At 56.1% G+C, this 17,045-nt stretch overlaps 1 protein-coding gene across 3 annotated transcripts in view; it reads right to left on the bottom strand.

Annotated features, from left to right (window-relative positions):
• LOC121272314 (leucine-rich repeat and calponin homology domain-containing protein 4-like) overlaps window positions 1-17,045 on the bottom strand; it is a 142,208-nt gene that overhangs the window by 55,688 nt on the left and 69,475 nt on the right. For 2 of the 3 annotated variants that reach the window (XM_041178919.1, XM_041178918.1), the window contains exons 9-12: window positions 16,471-16,598; window positions 14,859-14,923; window positions 10,816-10,950; window positions 9,777-9,869 (exon numbers count right to left, since the gene is read on the bottom strand). In XM_041178919.1, the coding sequence (XP_041034853.1) occupies window positions 9,777-9,869; window positions 10,816-10,950; window positions 14,859-14,923; window positions 16,471-16,598 (421 nt within the window). The remainder of the gene's footprint in view (window positions 1-9,776; window positions 9,870-10,815; window positions 10,951-14,858; window positions 14,924-16,470; window positions 16,599-17,045) is intronic. The other variant, XM_041178920.1, reaches the window with a different exon arrangement.

Below are 17,045 nucleotides of genomic sequence, written 5' to 3'. Positions count from 1 at the left end.
TCAGCAGCACCTAGAGGAGAGTGTGAGAGGAGGACCCTGGGACAGTCAGCAGCACCTAGAGGAGAGTGTGAGAGGAGGACCCTGGGACAGACAGTCAGCAGCACCTAGAGGAGAGTGTGAGAGGAGGACCCTGGGACAGTCAGTCAGCAGCACCTAGAGGAGAGTGTGAGAGGAGGGCCCTGGGACAGACAGTCAGCAGCACCTAGAGGAGAGTGTGAGAGGAGGACCCTGGGACAGACAGTCAGCAGCACCTAGAGGAGAGTGTGAGAGGAGGGCCCTGGGACAGTCAGCAGCACCTAGAGGAGAGTGTGAGAGGAGGACCCTGGGGCAGGCAGTCAGCAGCACCTAGAGGAGAGTGTGAGAGGAGGACCCTGGGACAGACAGTCAGCAGCACCTAGAGGAGAGTGTGAGAGGAGGACCCTGGGACAGTCAGCAGCACCTAGAGGAGAGTGTGAGAGGAGGACTCTGGGACAGTCAGCAGCACCTAGAGGAGAGTGTGAGAGGAGGACCCTGGGACAGTCAGTCAGCAGCACCTAGAGGAGAGTGTGAGAGGAGGACCCTGGGACAGTCAGCAGCACCTAGAGGAGAGTGTGAGAGGAGGGCCCTGGGACAGTCAGCAGCACCTAGAGGAGAGTGTGAGAGGAGGGCCCTGGGACAGTCAGCAGCACCTAGAGGAGAGTGTGAGAGGAGGGCCCTGGGACAGTCAGCAGCACCTAGAGGAGAGTGTGAGAGGAGGACCCTGGGACAGTCAGCAGCACCTAGAGGAGAGTGTGAGAGGAGGACCCTGGGACAGACAGTGAGCAGCACCTAGAGGAGAGTGTGAGAGGAGGATCCTGGGACAGTCAGCAGCACCTAGAGGAGAGAGTGAGAGGAGGACCCTGGGACAGTCAGCAGCACCTAGAGGAGAGAGTGAGAGGAGGACCCTGGGACAGTCAGTCAGCAGCACCTAGAGGAGAGTGTGAGAGGAGGACCCTGGGACAGTCAGTCAGCAGCACCTAGAGGAGAGAGTGAGAGGAGGACCCTGGGACAGTCAGCAGCACCTAGAGGAGAGTGTGAGAGGAGGACTCTGGGACAGACAGCAGCACCTAGAGGAGAGTGTGAGAGGAGGATCCTGGGACAGACAGTCAGCAGCACCTAGAGGAGAGTGTGAGAGGAGGACCCAGGGACAGACAGCAGCACCTAGAGGAGAGTGTGAGAGGAGGATCCTGGGACAGACAGTCAGCAGCACCTAGAGGAGAGTGTGAGAGGAGGACCCTGGGACAGGGAGTCAGCAGCACCTAGAGGAGAGTGTGAGAGGAGGACCCTGGGACAGTCAGTCAGCAGCACCTAGAGGAGAGTGTGAGAGGAGGACCCTGGGACAGGCAGTCAGCAGCACCTAGAGGAGAGAGTGAGAGGAGGACCCTGGGACAGTCAGCAGCACCTAGAGGAGAGTGTGAGAGGAGGACTCTGGGACAGACAGCAGCACCTAGAGGAGAGTGTGAGAGGAGGACCCTGGGACAGACAGTCAGCAGCACCTAGAGGAGAGTGTGAGAGGAGGACCCTGGGACAGTCAGCAGCACCTAGAGGAGAGTGTGAGAGGAGGACCCTGGGACAGACAGTCAGCAGCACCTAGAGGAGAGAGTGAGAGGAGGACCCTGGGACAGTCAGCAGCACCTAGAGGAGAGTGTGAGAGGAGGACCCTGGGACAGTCAGTCAGCAGCACCTAGAGGAGAGTGTGAGAGGAGGACCCTGGGACAGTCAGCAGCACCTAGAGGAGAGTGTGAGAGGAGGGCCCTGGGACAGTCAGCAGCACCTAGAGGAGAGTGTGAGAGGAGGACCCTGGGACACTCAGCAGCACCTAGAGGAGAGTGTGAGAGGAGGACCCTGGGACAGTCAGTCAGCAGCACCTAGAGGAGAGTGTGAGAGGAGGACCCTGGGACAGTCAGCAGCACCTAGAGGAGAGTGTGAGAGGAGGGCCCTGGGACAGTCAGCAGCACCTAGAGGAGAGTGTGAGAGGAGGGCCCTGGGACAGTCAGCAGCACCTAGAGGAGAGTGTGAGAGGAGGGCCCTGGGTCAGTCAGCAGCACCTAGAGGAGAGTGTGAGAGGAGGACCCTGGGACAGTCAGCAGCACCTAGAGGAGAGTGTGAGAGGAGGACCCTGGGACAGACAGTGAGCAGCACCTAGAGGAGAGTGTGAGAGGAGGACCCTGGGACAGTCAGCAGCACCTAGAGGAGAGTGTGAGAGGAGGATCCTGCGACAGTCAGCAGCACCTAGAGGAGAGTGTGAGAGGAGGACCCTGGGACAGACAGTCAGCAGCACCTAGAGGAGAGTGTGAGAGGAGGACCCTGGGACAGTCAGTCAGCAGCACCTAGAGGAGAGTGTGAGAGGAGGGCCCTGGGACAGACAGTCAGCAGCACCTAGAGGAGAGTGTGAGAGGAGGACCCTGGGACAGGGAGTCAGCAGCACCTAGAGGAGAGTGTGAGAGGAGGACCCTGGGACAGTCAGCAGCACCTAGAGGAGAGTGTGAGAGGAGGACCCTGGGTCAGTCAGCAGCACCTAGAGGAGAGTGTGAGAGGAGGACCCTGGGACAGTCAGCAGCACCTAGAGGAGAGAGTGAGAGGAGGACCCTGGGACAGTCAGCAGCACCTAGAGGAGAGTGTGAGAGGAGGACCCTGGGACAGTCAGTCAGCAGCATCTAGAGGAGAGAGTGAGAGGAGGACCCTGGGGCAGTCAGCAGCACCTAGAGGAGAGTGTGAGAGGAGTATCCTGGGACAGTCAGCAGCACCTAGAGGAGAGTGTGAGAGGAGGACCCTGGGACAGACAGTCAGCAGCACCTAGAGGAGAGTGTGAGAGGAGGACCCTGGGACAGTCAGTCAGCAGCACCTAGAGGAGAGTGTGAGAGGAGGGCCCTGGGACAGACAGTCAGCAGCACTTAGAGGAGAGAGTGAGAGGAGGACCCTGGGACAGTCAGCAGCACCTAGAGCAGAGAGTGAGAGGAGGACCCTGGGACAGTCAGTCAGCAGCACCTAGAGGAGAGTGTGAGAGGAGGACCCTGGGACAGTCAGTCAGCAGCATCTAGAGGAGAGAGTGAGAGGAGGACCCTGGGACAGTCAGCAGCACCTAGAGGAGAGTGTGAGAGGAGGACTCTGGGACAGACAGCAGCACCTAGAGGAGAGTGTGAGAGGAGGATCCTGGGACAGACAGTCAGCAGCACCTAGAGGAGAGTGTGAGAGGAGGACCCTGGGACAGACAGCAGCACCTAGACGAGAGTGTGAGAGGAGGATCCTGGGACAGACAGTCAGCAGCACCTAGAGGAGAGTGTGAGAGGAGGACCCTGGGACAGGGAGTCAGCAGCACCTAGAGGAGAGTGTGAGAGGAGGACCCTGGGACAGTCGGCAGCACCTAGAGGAGAGTGTGAGAGGAGGACCCTGGGACAGTCAGTCAGCAGCACCTAGAGGAGAGTGTGAGAGGAGGACCCTGGGACAGTCAGTCAGCAGCACCTAGAGGAGAGAGTGAGAGGACGACCCTGGGACAGTCAGCAGCACCTAGAGGAGAGTGTGAGAGGAGGACTCTGGGACAGACAGCAGCACCTAGAGGAGAGTGTGAGAGGAGGATCCTGGGACAGACAGTCAGCAGCACCTAGAGGAGAGTGTGAGAGGAGGACCCAGGGACAGACAGCAGCACCTAGAGGAGAGTGTGAGAGGAGGATCCTGGGACAGACAGTCAGCAGCACCTAGAGGAGAGTGTGAGAGGAGGACCCTGGGACAGGGAGTCAGCAGCACCTAGAGGAGAGTGTGAGAGGAGGACCCTGGGACAGTCAGTCAGCAGCACCTAGAGGAGAGTGTGAGAGGAGGACCCTGGGACAGGCAGGCAGCAGCACCTAGAGGAGAGAGTGAGAGGAGGACCCTGGGACAGTCAGCAGCACCTAGAGGAGAGTGTGAGAGGAGGACTCTGGGACAGACAGCAGCACCTAGAGGAGAGTGTGAGAGGAGGACCCTGGGACAGACAGTCAGCAGCACCTAGAGGAGAGTGTGAGAGGAGGGCCCTGGGACAGTCAGCAGCACCTAGAGGAGAGTGTGAGAGGAGGGCCCTGGGACAGTCAGCAGCACCTAGAGGAGAGTGTGAGAGGAGGGTCCTGGGTCAGTCAGCAGCACCTAGAGGAGAGTGTGAGAGGAGGACCCTGGGACAGTCAGCAGCACCTAGAGGAGAGTGTGAGAGGAGGACCCTGGGACAGACAGTGAGCAGCACCTAGAGGAGAGTGTGAGAGGAGGACCCTGGGACAGTCAGCAGCACCTAGAGGAGAGTGTGAGAGGAGGATCCTGGGACAGTCAGCAGCACCTAGAGGAGAGTGTGAGAGGAGGACCCTGGGACAGACAGTCAGCAGCACCTAGAGGAGAGTGTGAGAGGAGGACCCTGGGACAGTCAGTCAGCAGCACCTAGAGGAGAGTGTGAGAGGAGGGCCCTGGGACAGACAGTCAGCAGCACCTAGAGGAGAGTGTGAGAGGAGGACCCTGGGACAGGGAGTCAGCAGCACCTAGAGGAGAGTGTGAGAGGAGGACCCTGGGACAGTCAGCAGCACCTAGAGGAGAGTGTGAGAGGAGGACCCTGGGTCAGTCAGCAGCACCTAGAGGAGAGTGTGAGAGGAGGACCCTGGGACAGGCAGTCAGCAGCACCTAGAGGAGAGAGTGAGAGGAGGACCCTGGGACAGTCAGCAGCACCTAGAGGAGAGTGTGAGAGGAGGACCCTGGGACAGTCAGTCAGCAGCACCTAGAGGAGAGTGAGAGGAGGACCCTGGGACAGTCAGCAGCACCTAGAGGAGAGTGTGAGAGGAGGATCCTGGGACAGTCAGCAGCACCTAGAGGAGAGTGTGAGAGGAGGACCCTGGGACAGACAGTCAGCAGCACCTAGAGGAGAGTGTGAGAGGAGGACCCTGGGACAGTCAGTCAGCAGCACCTAGAGGAGAGTGTGAGAGGAGGGCCCTGGGACAGACAGTCAGCAGCACCTAGAGGAGAGAGTGAGAGGAGGACCCTGGGACAGTCAGCAGCACCTAGAGGAGAGAGTGAGAGGAGGACCCTGGGACAGTCAGTCAGCAGCACCTAGAGGAGAGTGAGAGGAGGACCCTGGGACAGTCAGTCAGCAGCATCTAGAGGAGAGAGTGAGAGGAGGACCCTGGGACAGTCAGCAGCACCTAGAGGAGAGTGTGAGAGGAGGACTCTGGGACAGACAGCAGCACCTAGAGGAGAGTGTGAGAGGAGGATCCTGGGACAGACAGTCAGCAGCACCTAGAGGAGAGTGTGAGAGGAGGACCCTGGGACAGACAGCAGCACGTAGACGAGAGTGTGAGAGGAGGATCCTGGGACAGACAGTCAGCAGCACCTAGAGGAGAGTGTGAGAGGAGGACCCTGGGACAGGGAGTCAGCAGCACCTAGAGGAGAGTGTGAGAGGAGGACCCTGGGACAGTCGGCAGCACCTAGAGGAGAGTGTGAGAGGAGGACCCTGGGACAGTCAGTCAGCAGCACCTAGAGGAGAGTGTGAGAGGAGGACCCTGGGACAGGCAGTCAGCAGCACCTAGAGGAGAGAGTGAGAGGAGGACCCTGGGACAGTCAGCAGCACCTAGAGGAGAGTGTGAGAGGAGGACCTTGGGACAGTCAGTCAGCAGCACCTAGAGGAGAGTGTGAGAGGAGGACCCTGGGACAGGCAGTCAGCAGCACCTAGAGGAGAGAGTGAGAGGAGGACCCTGGGACAGTCAGCAGCACCTGGAGGAGAGTGTGAGAGGAGGACTCTGGGACAGACAGCAGCACCTAGAGGAGAGTGTGAGAGGAGGATCCTGGGACAGACAGTCAGCAGCACCTAGAGGAGAGTGTGAGAGGAGGACCCTGGGACAGACGGCAGCACCTAGAGGAGAGTGTGAGAGGAGGATCCTGGGACAGACAGTCAGCAGCACCTAGAGGAGAGTGTGAGAGGAGGACCCTGGGACAGGGAGTCAGCAGCACCTAGAGGAGAGTGTGAGAGGAGGACCCTGGGACAGGGAGTCAGCAGCACCTAGAGGAGAGTGTGAGAGGAGGACCCTGGGACAGTCAGCAGCACCTAGAGGAGAGTGTGAGAGGAGGACCCTGGGACAGTCAGCAGCACCTAGAGGAGAGTGTGAGAGGAGGACCCTGGGACAGTCAGCAGCACCTAGAGGAGAGTGTGAGAGGAGGACCCTGGGACAGACAGTCCGCAGCACCTAGAGGAGAGTGTGAGAGGAGGACCCTGGGACAGTCAGCAGCACCTAGAGGAGAGTGTGAGAGGAGGGCCCTGGGACAGACAGTCAGCAGCACCTAGAGGAGAGTGTGAGAGGAGGACCCTGGGACAGTCAGCAGCACCTAGAGGAGAGTGTGAGAGGAGGACCCTGGGACAGTCAGTCAGCAGCACCTAGAGGAGAGTGTGAGAGGAGGACCCTGGGACAGTCAGCAGCACCTAGAGGAGAGAGTGAGAGGAGGACCCTGGGACAGTCAGCAGCACCTAGAGGAGAGAGTGAGAGGAGGACCCTGGGACAGTCAGCAGCACCTAGAGGAGAGTGTGAGAGGAGGACCCTGGGACAGTCAGCAGCACCTAGAGGAGAGTGTGAGAGGAGGACCCTGGGACAGTCAGCAGCACCTAGAGGAAAGTGTGAGAGGAGGGCCCTGGGACAGTCAGCAGCACCTAGAGGAGAGTGTGAGAGGAGGGCCCTGGGACAGTCAGCAGCACCTAGAGGAGAGTGTGAGAGGTGGACCCTGGGACAGTCAGTCAGCAGCACCTAGAGGAGAGAGTGACAGGAGGACCCTGGGACAGTCAGCAGCACCTAGAGGAGAGAGTGAGAGGAGGACCCTGGGACAGTCAGCAGCACCTAGAGGAGAGTGTGAGAGGAGGACCCTGGGACAGTCAGTCAGCAGCACCTAGAGGAGAGAGTGAGAGGAGGACCCTGGGACAGTCAGCAGCACCTAGAGGAGAGAGTGAGAGGAGGACCCTGGGACAGTCAGCAGCACCTAGAGGAGAGTGTGAGAGGAGGACCCTGGGACAGTCAGTCAGCAGCACCTAGAGGAGAGAGTGAGAGGAGGACCCTGGGACAGTCAGCAGCACCTAGAGGAGAGAGTGAGAGGAGGACCCTGGGACAGTCAGCAGCACCTAGAGGAGAGAGTGAGAGGAGGACCCTGGGACAGTCAGCAGCACTGAGAGGAGAGTGTGAGAGGAGGACCCTGGGACAGTCAGTCAGCAGCACCTAGAGGAGAGAGTGAGAGGAGGGCCCTGGGACAGACAGTCAGCAGCACCTAGAGGAGAGTGTGAGAGGAGGACCCTGGGACAGTCAGCAGCACTGAGAGGAGAGTGTGAGAGGAGGACCCTGGGACAGTCAGTCAGCAGCACCTAGAGGAGAGAGTGAGAGGAGGACCCTGGGACAGTCAGCAGCACCTAGAGGAGAGAGTGAGAGGAGGACCCTGGGACAGTCAGCAGCACCTAGAGGAGAGTGTGAGAGGAGGACCCTGGGACAGTCAGCAGCACCTAGAGGAGAGTGTGAGAGGAGGACCCTGGGACAGTCAGCAGCACCTAGAGGAAAGTGTGAGAGGAGGGCCCTGGGACAGTCAGCAGCACCTAGAGGAGAGTGTGAGAGGAGGGCCCTGGGACAGTCAGCAGCACCTAGAGGAGAGTGTGAGAGGAGGACCCTGGGACAGTCAGTCAGCAGCACCTAGAGGAGAGAGTGAGAGGAGGACCCTGGGACAGTCAGCAGCACCTGGAGGAGAGAGTGACAGGAGGACCCTGGGACAGTCAGCAGCACCTAGAGGAGAGTGTGAGAGGAGGACCCTGGGACAGTCAGTCAGCAGCACCTAGAGGAGAGAGTGAGAGGAGGACCCTGGGACAGTCAGCAGCACCTAGAGGAGAGAGTGAGAGGAGGACCCTGGGACAGTCAGCAGCACCTAGAGGAGAGTGTGAGAGGAGGACCCTGGGACAGTCAGTCAGCAGCACCTAGAGGAGAGAGTGAGAGGAGGACCCTGGGACAGTCAGCAGCACCTAGAGGAGAGAGTGAGAGGAGGACCCTGGGACAGTCAGCAGCACCTAGAGGAGAGTGTGAGAGGAGGACCCTGGGACAGTCAGCAGCACCTGGAGGAGAGTGTGAGAGGAGGACCCTGGGACAGTCAGTCAGCAGCACCTAGAGGAGAGAGTGAGAGGAGGACCCTGGGACAGTCAGCAGCACCTAGAGGAGAGAGTGAGAGGAGGACCCTGGGACAGTCAGCAGCACCTAGAGGAGAGTGTGAGAGGAGGACCCTGGGACAGTCAGCAGCACCTAGAGGAGAGTGTGAGAGGAGGACCCTGGGACAGTCAGCAGCACCTAGAGGAAAGTGTGAGAGGAGGGCCCTGGGACAGTCAGCAGCACCTAGAGGAGAGTGTGAGAGGAGGGCCCTGGGACAGTCAGCAGCACCTAGAGGAGAGTGTGAGAGGAGGACCCTGGGACAGTCAGTCAGCAGCACCTAGAGGAGAGAGTGAGAGGAGGACCCTGGGACAGTCAGCAGCACCTAGAGGAGAGAGTGAGAGGAGGACCCTGGGACAGTCAGCAGCACCTAGAGGAGAGTGTGAGAGGAGGACCCTGGGACAGTCAGTCAGCAGCACCTAGAGGAGAGAGTGAGAGGAGGACCCTGGGACAGTCAGCAGCACCTAGAGGAGAGAGTGAGAGGAGGACCCTGGGACAGTCAGCAGCACCTAGAGGAGAGTGTGAGAGGAGGACCCTGGGACAGTCAGTCAGCAGCACCTAGAGGAGAGAGTGAGAGGAGGACCCTGGGACAGTCAGCAGCACCTAGAGGAGAGAGTGAGAGGAGGACCCTGGGACAGTCAGCAGCACCTAGAGGAGAGTGTGAGAGGAGGACCCTGGGACAGTCAGCAGCACCTAGAGGAGAGGAGGACCCTGGGACAGAGTCAGCAGCACCTAGAGGAGAGTGTGAGAGGTGGACCCTGGGACAGACAGTCAGCAGCACCTAGAGGAGAGTGTGAGAGGAGGACCCTGGGACAGTCAGCAGCACCTAGAGGAGAGTGTGAGAGGAGGACCCTGGGACAGTCAGCAGCACCTAGAGGAGAGTGTGAGAGGAGGACCCTGGGACAGTCAGTCAGCAGCACCTAGAGGAGAGTGTGAGAGGAGGACCCTGGGACAGACAGTCAGCAGCACCTAGAGGAGAGTGTGAGAGGAGGACCCTGGGACAGACAGTCAGCAGCACCTAGAGGAGAGTGTGAGAGGAGGGCCCTGGGACAGTCAGCAGCACCTAGAGGAGAGTGTGAGAGGAGGACCCTGGGACAGTCAGCAGCACCTAGAGGAGAGTGTGAGAGGAGGACCCTGGGACAGTCAGCAGCACCTAGAGGAGAGTGTGAGAGGAGGACCCTGGGACAGACAGTCAGCAGCACCTAGACGAGAGAGCGAGAGGAGGACCCTGGGACAGACAGTCAGCAGCACCTAGAGGAGAGTGTGAGAGGAGGACTCTGGGATAGGCAGTCAGCAGCACTGAGCACCTAACTCTCCAGGAGAAACATAAGTTTATTGGTTGGACAGAAGTTGCTGTTTGAGAGTCTCATCAAGTAGCTGAGAATTAGAAAAACACATTCTTTTTAAAAAAGGGGCTACTTACATTTAAGTAAGAAAAACAAGCAAAAGGGAAATAAAGTTACATCGAGGCCAGGTTAAAAAAAATTTGTATAATTAAAGCAAATTAAATCAAAGTAAGAGCCACAGTGAGATCCTGACAGCTCCAGATTTCTCACTTTCATTCAGACCGTGTTCCTGAACTCAGACACTTACCCAGACACTGATTTGCTGTTCAGGTCACTCAGTGAGCTCTGTGTCTGGAGACTGAATGCTGTGCCCCTAATCATTGAACTGACACTGATTACCCTGCGGAGACAACACACAAGTTACTCATCGCTACACACCCCACCCAACATCCCCACACAGGAGACCCCCTAGGGGATAAGGAAGGCCTCCCAGTCTGAGACTGGGACTAAGACACCCACCCACCCCCACGTGCATACAAGGTTAGTCCCCAGGTGGAGGATTGTGTCCAACTCTGAAAGATGTGGAGGTCTTAGGGAGGGTGCGGAGGGAGATATACTAGAATGTTCCCAGGGCTGAGGGAGTTCAGTTCATGTGGAGAGACTGGAGAAGCTGGGATTGTTCTCCTCAGAGCAGAGAAGGTTAAGGGGGAGATTGAATGGAGATGTTCAAAATCATGAGGGGGTTTGGATAGAGTAAATCAGGAGAAACTGTTTCCAGTGGCAGGAGGGTTGGTAACCAGAGGGACACAGATTGAAGAGAATCGGGAAAAGAACCAGAGGGGACGGTTTATTTACACAGCGAGTTATTGTGATCTGGAAGGCGCAGCCTGAAAGGGCGGTGGAAGCAGATTCAACAGGAACTTTCAACAGGGAATTGGATAAATACCTGAAGGGGAAAAGTTTGCAGGGTTCCAGGGAAAGAACAGGGGAGCGGGGGACTAATTTGATAGCTCTCTCAAAGAGCTAGCACTGCCATGGTGGGCTGATCGGCCTTTTCCTGGCTGTATGATGCTGTGATTTTTTTGTTACAGGGAGCGTTGAATCTGGGCAGAGCAGGTAAGGAGAGGAGGTAACTTGGTCAGTATTAACTCCGAGGCTGAGGGAAAAGCAGAGGCCCTGGGAGGGAATGTGTTAGTGAGTCGGGACTTCGACACGGAGAGAGGCGTGTGTGGGGGAGGGGGCGGTTTGTGGGGGAGAGTGTGTGAAGGATGGAAAGATTGGCAGGAGGGAGAGAGGGGGGGGCCGGGATGGATGAAAGACCGTTTGGGTGTATTAACCACGCCCACCTTTCACGTCTCTGTGTGCTCTGACTCTGCTGCTGCTTCTCTCTCTCTTGCCAGATCTGCAGCGTCTCAGGCCGCCTCCTTTCCTCACCCTCCCGATGTCCCTCCTCTTTCCCCGGAGACACCTGTCCACTCGTCCTGCAGTCAAGGACAGACACACAAAATAGTTCAGCTCTCCCCAGTGTTGCAGCCTTCAGCCTGGAGATGTGACAGAGGAAGGACCACCACCCAGTCAGAGTCCAGACTCCAAGCATTCAATACCCCAGAGACAAAAACCTATTCGAGAGGTCACACTCCGGTACATTATGAAGTTTCAGACAATGTTTTAAAACTTTGAGCACAAGCAAACAGCCCATTAAAACGGCCAGTGAAAACCATTGACTTATGGAATCCTGAGCTAAACAATCCTGAGGCTCAAGCAAACACTGAATTAAACATCAACAAACAGAGGCAGTTGGAGAATTCACACAGCCCTTTGTTTAAGGATGGGCCATCCGGGGAATTCACACATCCCTTTGTTTAAGGATGGACCATCCGGGGAATTCACACATCCCTTTGTTTAAGGATGGACCGTCCGGGGAATTCACACATCCCTTTGTTGAAGGATGGACCGTCCGGGGAATTCACACATCCCTTTGTTTAAGGATGGACCATCCGGGGAATTCACACATCCCTTTAAGGATGGACCGTTCGGGGAATTCACACATCCCTTTGTTTAAGGATGGGCCTTCAACAGAAAGAGGAATAGCATTCCAGCCAACTTGTCTCTCTGTTTCACCATGGACAAACAAAACATCGAAACTCAATGTGTGTGAGAGGAAATGTAAAATGACTTCATCGACCCTTCGTTGTATTGAGGGGAGGTAAGGGCATAGTGGTATTGTAGCTGGGCCAGTAATCCAGGGTAATGGTCTGGGGACCTGGGATTGAATCCCACCACAGCAGATGGTGGAACTTGAAAGTCTAATGATGACCGTGAATCAAATGTCGATTGTTGTAAAAACCCATCTGGTTCACTAACGCCCTTTAGGGAAGGAAATCTGCCATTCTTACTCGGTCTGGCCTACATGTGACTCCAGACCCACAGCAATGTGGTTGACTCTTAATTGCCCTCTGAACTGGCCGAACAAGACATTCAGTTGTATCAAACTGCTAAAAAACTTCAAAAAGGAATCTGGCATTGACCCTGGCGCCGGAAACAACAACGGCAAACTCAGCCCTGTCCACCCTGCAGAGTCCTCCTGACTAACATCTGGGGGTTGTGCCAAAATTGGGAGAGCTGTCTCACAGACTGGTCAAGCAACAGCCTGACATAGTCATTCTCACAGAATCATACCTTACAGAAAATGTCCCAGACACCACCATCACCGGGTATGTCCTGACCCACCGGCAGGACAGAACCAGCAGAGGTGAGGACACAGTGGTATACAGTCAGGAGGGAGTTGTCCTGAGATAGATTTCGAACAGATCGAGCAACTCAAGACTGGGCATCCATGAAGTGCTGTGGGCCATCAGCAGCAGCAGAATTGTACTCGAACACAATCTGTAACTTCATGGCCCAGCATATCCCCCACTCTACCATTACCATCAAGCCAGGGGATCAACCCTGGTTCAATGAAGAGTGCAGGAGGGTATGCCAGGAGCAGTACCAGGTATACCTAAAAATGAGGTGTCAACCTGGTGAAGCTACAACACAGGACTACTTGCACGCCAAACAGCAATAGCAGCAAGTGATAGAGCTAAACGATCCCACAACCAACGGTTCAGATCTAAGCTCTGCAGTCCTACCACATCCAGTTGTGAATGGTGATGGACAGTTAAACAACTCACTAGAGGAGGAGGCTCCACAAATATCCCCATCCTCAATGATGGAGGAGCCCAGCACATCAGTGCAAAAGATAAGGCTGAAGCATTTGCTACAATCTTCAGCCAGAAGTGCCGAGTGAATGATCCATCTCGGCCTCCTCTGGAGGTCCCCAGCATCAAAGATGTCAGTCTTCAGCCAATTCGATTCACTGCACGTGATATCAAGAAAGGCACTGGATACTGCAAAGGCTATGGGCCCTGACAATATTCCACCAATAGTACTGAAGACTTGTGCTCCAGAACTTGCCGCATCCCTAGCCAAGCTGTTCCAGTACAGCTACAACACTGACATCTACCCGGCTATGTGGAAAATTGCCCAGGTATGTCCTGTACACAAAAAGCAGGACAAATCCAACCCGGCCAATTACCGCCCCATCAGTCTACTCTCCATCATCAGTAAAGTAATGATAGGGGTCATCAACAGTGCTATCAAGCGGCACTTGCTTAGCAGTAACCTGCTCACTGACGCTCAGTTTGGGTTCCACCAGGGCCACTCAACTCCTGACCTCATTACAGCCTTGGTTCAAACATGGACAAAAGAGCTGAACTCCCGAGATGAGGTGAGAGTGACTGCCCTTGACACCAAGGCAGCATTTGACCGAGTGTGGCATCAAGGAGCCCTAGCAACACTGGAGTTCATGGGGATCGGGGGAAAACTCTCCACTGGTTGGAGTCATACCCAGCACAAAGGAAGATGGTTGTGGTTGCTGGAGGTCAGTCATCTCATCTCCAGGACAGCATTGCAGGAGTTGACAAGTGGCAAGTAACATTCATACCACACAAGTGTCAGGCAATGACCATCTCCAACAGGAGAGAATCTAACCATCACTCTTTGATGTTCAATGGCGTTACCATCACTGAATCCCCCACTATCAACATTCTGGGTGTTACCATTGACCAGAAATTGAACTGGACCAGCCATATAAAGTCAAAGGCTGGGAATCCTGTGGAGAGTCACTCACCTCCTGACTCCCCGAAGCCTGTTCACCATCTACAAGACACAAATCAGGAGTGTGATGGAATACTCTCCACTTGCCTGGATGAGTGCAGCTCCCACAACGCTCAAGAAGCTCAACACCATCCAGGACAAAGCAGCCCCGCTTGATTGGCACCCCATCCACAAACATTCACTCCCTCCACCACTGACACACAGTAGCAGCAGTGTGTGTACCATCTACAAGATGCACTGCAGGAACTCACCAAGGTTCCTTAGACAGCACCTCCCAAACCCACAATCACAACTATCTAGAAAGACAAGGGCAGCAGACACATGGGGAACACCACCACCTGGAAGTTCCCCTCCAAGCCACACACCATCCTGACTTGGAAATATATCGGCCGTTCCTTCACTGTCGCTGGGTCAAAATCCTGGAACTCCCTCCCTAACAGTGCTGTGGGTGTACCTACACCACAGGGACTGCAGCAGCTCAAGAAGGCAGCTCACCACCACCTTCTCAAGGGGCAATTAGGGATGGGCAATAAACGTGTTATAAGAAATAAGCTTATTTTAAAACTCACAAATAAAACTTGCTGCTGGAATGAGTTAAATCGGGACAATCGCTCTGAGGATAAGAAAAGACGAACACCTCACAGACAAAACGCACTGATCCCGGGCAGCTCGAGAACACATACACTCTGCATGTGACAGAAACAAGGGGGATTTCCTGAGAACTCATTGGGAGAGCCGTGGGAAACAGAAGGAAGGAAAGACTGATGGACACAGCTCCTTGAAAAGAGCCAGCACAAGCAGGAGGGGCTGAAAGGCCTCGATCTGCTGTCAGATTCTACGACTGAGAGATAGAGGGGGGGGAGGAATTCCTCTGTGGGGTGGGTCTCCGGTACAAGGGGGCAGAATGTTCCAATTGGAGCCTGGACACTCAGGGGTGATGTCAGGATGCCCTTCGTCGCACGGAGGGGAGTGGGAACTGGAACTCTCTCTCCCGCCGCCCCCCCCGGCAAAAACTGTTGAGGTTGGAGGTTAATTGTAAAATTTAAAACTGAGACGGACAGATTTTTGTTGGGTAAGGGTGGGGGGTGCGGGGTTAAGGGTTATGGAACCCAGGCGGGTAGATGGAGTTAAGATACAGATCAGCCGTGATCTCACTGACTGCTGGGACAGGCTCGAGGGGCTGAATGGCCTCCTCCTGTTCCTATTCCCCATCCACTTCCCCCAGACTCACCCATTGTGAGGAAGCCTGTCGGTAAGGCTGCTCTTCTCGGACCAGCTCTTCTTCCGTTTGCTATCCTGAAGGGAGAAAACCAGCAGGATTTCAGCCACAGGCAGAGAAAAAAAATAACTCAATAGATTCTGATTCAGACACAGAGCCATGGTAAAACCAACATCAGGCAGGCGAGGGATGGATACTGAGGGAGCAATCTCGAGGGACATCAAGTTCAGCTACTGTGGGAGGGCAGGTTCCTGTATCTTTGTCAGATGCGTCAGGTGGGTGTAAGCGCCACTCCAGAGATTTCAGCAAAAAACCCAGGTCAATACTGCAAGTGTATTACTGAGGGAGTGCTGCACTGTCGGAGGGTCAGTGCTGAGGGAGCGCCGCGCTGTCGGAGGGTCAGTACTGAGGGAGTGCTGCACTGTCGGAGGGTCAGTGCTGAGGGAGCGCCGCACTGTCGGAGGGTCAGTGCTGAGGGAGTGCCGCACTGTCGGAGGGTCAGTGCTGAGGGAGTGCCGCGCTGTCGGAGGGTCAGTGCTGAGGGAGTGCCGCGCTGTCGGAGGGTCAGTGCTGAGGGAGTGCCGCGCTGTCGGAGGGTCAGTGCTGAGGGAGTGCCGCGCTGTCGGAGGGTCAGTGCTGTGGGAGTGCCGCACTGTCGGAGGGTCAGTGCTGAGGGAGTGCCGCACTGTCGGAGGGTCAGTGCTGAGGGAGTGCCGCACTGTCGGAGGGTCAGTGCTGAGGGAGTGTCGCACTGTCGGAGGGTCAGTGCTGAGGGAGTGCCGCACTGTCGGAGGGTCAGTGCTGAGGGAGTGCCGCACTGTCGGAGGGTCAGTGCTGAGGGAGTGCCGCACTGTCGGAGGGTCAGTGCTGAGGGAGTGCCGCACTGTCGGAGGGTCAGTGCTGAGGGAGTGCCGCACTGTCGGAGGGTCAGTGCTGAGGGAGTGCCGCACTGTCGGAGGGTCAGTGCTGAGGGAGTGCCGCACTGTCGGAGGGTCAGTGCTGAGAGAGTGCTGCACTGTCAGAGGGTCAGTACTGAGGGATTGCCGCACTGTCAGAGGGTCAGTACTGAGGGAGTGCTGCACTGTCAGAGGGTCAGTGCTGAGGGAGTGTCGCAGCGTCGGAGGGTCAGTACTGAGGGAGTGCCGCACTGTCAGAGGGTCAGTACTGAGGGAGTGCTGCACTGTTGGATGATCAGTACTGAGGGAGTGCTGCACTGTCAGAGGGTCAGTACTGAGGGAGTGCCGCACTGTCAGAGATGCTATTAGACATTAGACAGAGGTCACCTTTGTGGTTTTAAAAGATCCATTGATCACTGATTTGAAGAACAAGGGGCAGCGGATAGTTCTTCTCGAGCTTTGCTCAATATTTATCCCTCATCGAACATCATTAAACCAGATTACCTGGGTCATAATCACATTTCTGTTCGTGGGATCTTGCTGTGCACATTTTGGCTGCTGCATTTCCTGCATTACAACAGTGACTACACTTTGGAAAAACATACTTCATTGGCTCAGTGAGGTGCTTTTGGATGCCCCGAGCTGGTGATAGGGAAGCTCTCTCTCCTCTCGGAGATACCCTCACCCACGTGCCCGGTTCCCCGAGCAGTTTCTTGCTGTGAGTTTACCTCCAGCGAGTGGTGTGCGCGAGGGCACTTGCTGGGAACAGATGTGTCCGTCTCCGACTTCACGTCCTCCTCCTCCTCACCGTTCACACTGCTGTCGATAAAATCAATCTGCTCCAGATCTTGATCCACTACAACCAGGGCAGAGAGTCCATTAGTGTCGCAGCCCATCACACACACACACCCAACAAACCCTGCGAGGGCCCTGAACCCCTGCATTGGGAGAAGCAGGACCGGGGGGCGGGGGTCCCTGTATCTGTTGGGGGGGGGGGGTCCCTGTATCTGTGGGGGGGGGGTCCCTGCATCTGTGGGGGGGGGGTCCCTGCATCTGTGGGGATGAACCCAGACTGTGGATCAAGTAACCGAGTGGGTGGGTGAGAGTAACGTGATGGATGTTGTGTATACAGATTTTTCGAAAGATGTTTGATAAAGTACCAGATCATAGACTTGTTACAAAAACCAAACTCTGTGGAGTAGAAGGGGCAGTAGCTTCTTCGATACAAAACTGACCTAGAGACAGTAAGCAGAGAGAGGGGAATGGTTGTTTTACCGATTGGAGGTACACAGTGAGATCCCTA

Source organism: Carcharodon carcharias, chromosome 33 (assembly GCF_017639515.1).
Source record: "Carcharodon carcharias isolate sCarCar2 chromosome 33, sCarCar2.pri, whole genome shotgun sequence".
Classification (NCBI taxonomy): domain Eukaryota; kingdom Metazoa; phylum Chordata; class Chondrichthyes; order Lamniformes; family Lamnidae; genus Carcharodon; species Carcharodon carcharias.
This window is presented reverse-complemented; position numbering and strand designations above follow the sequence as displayed.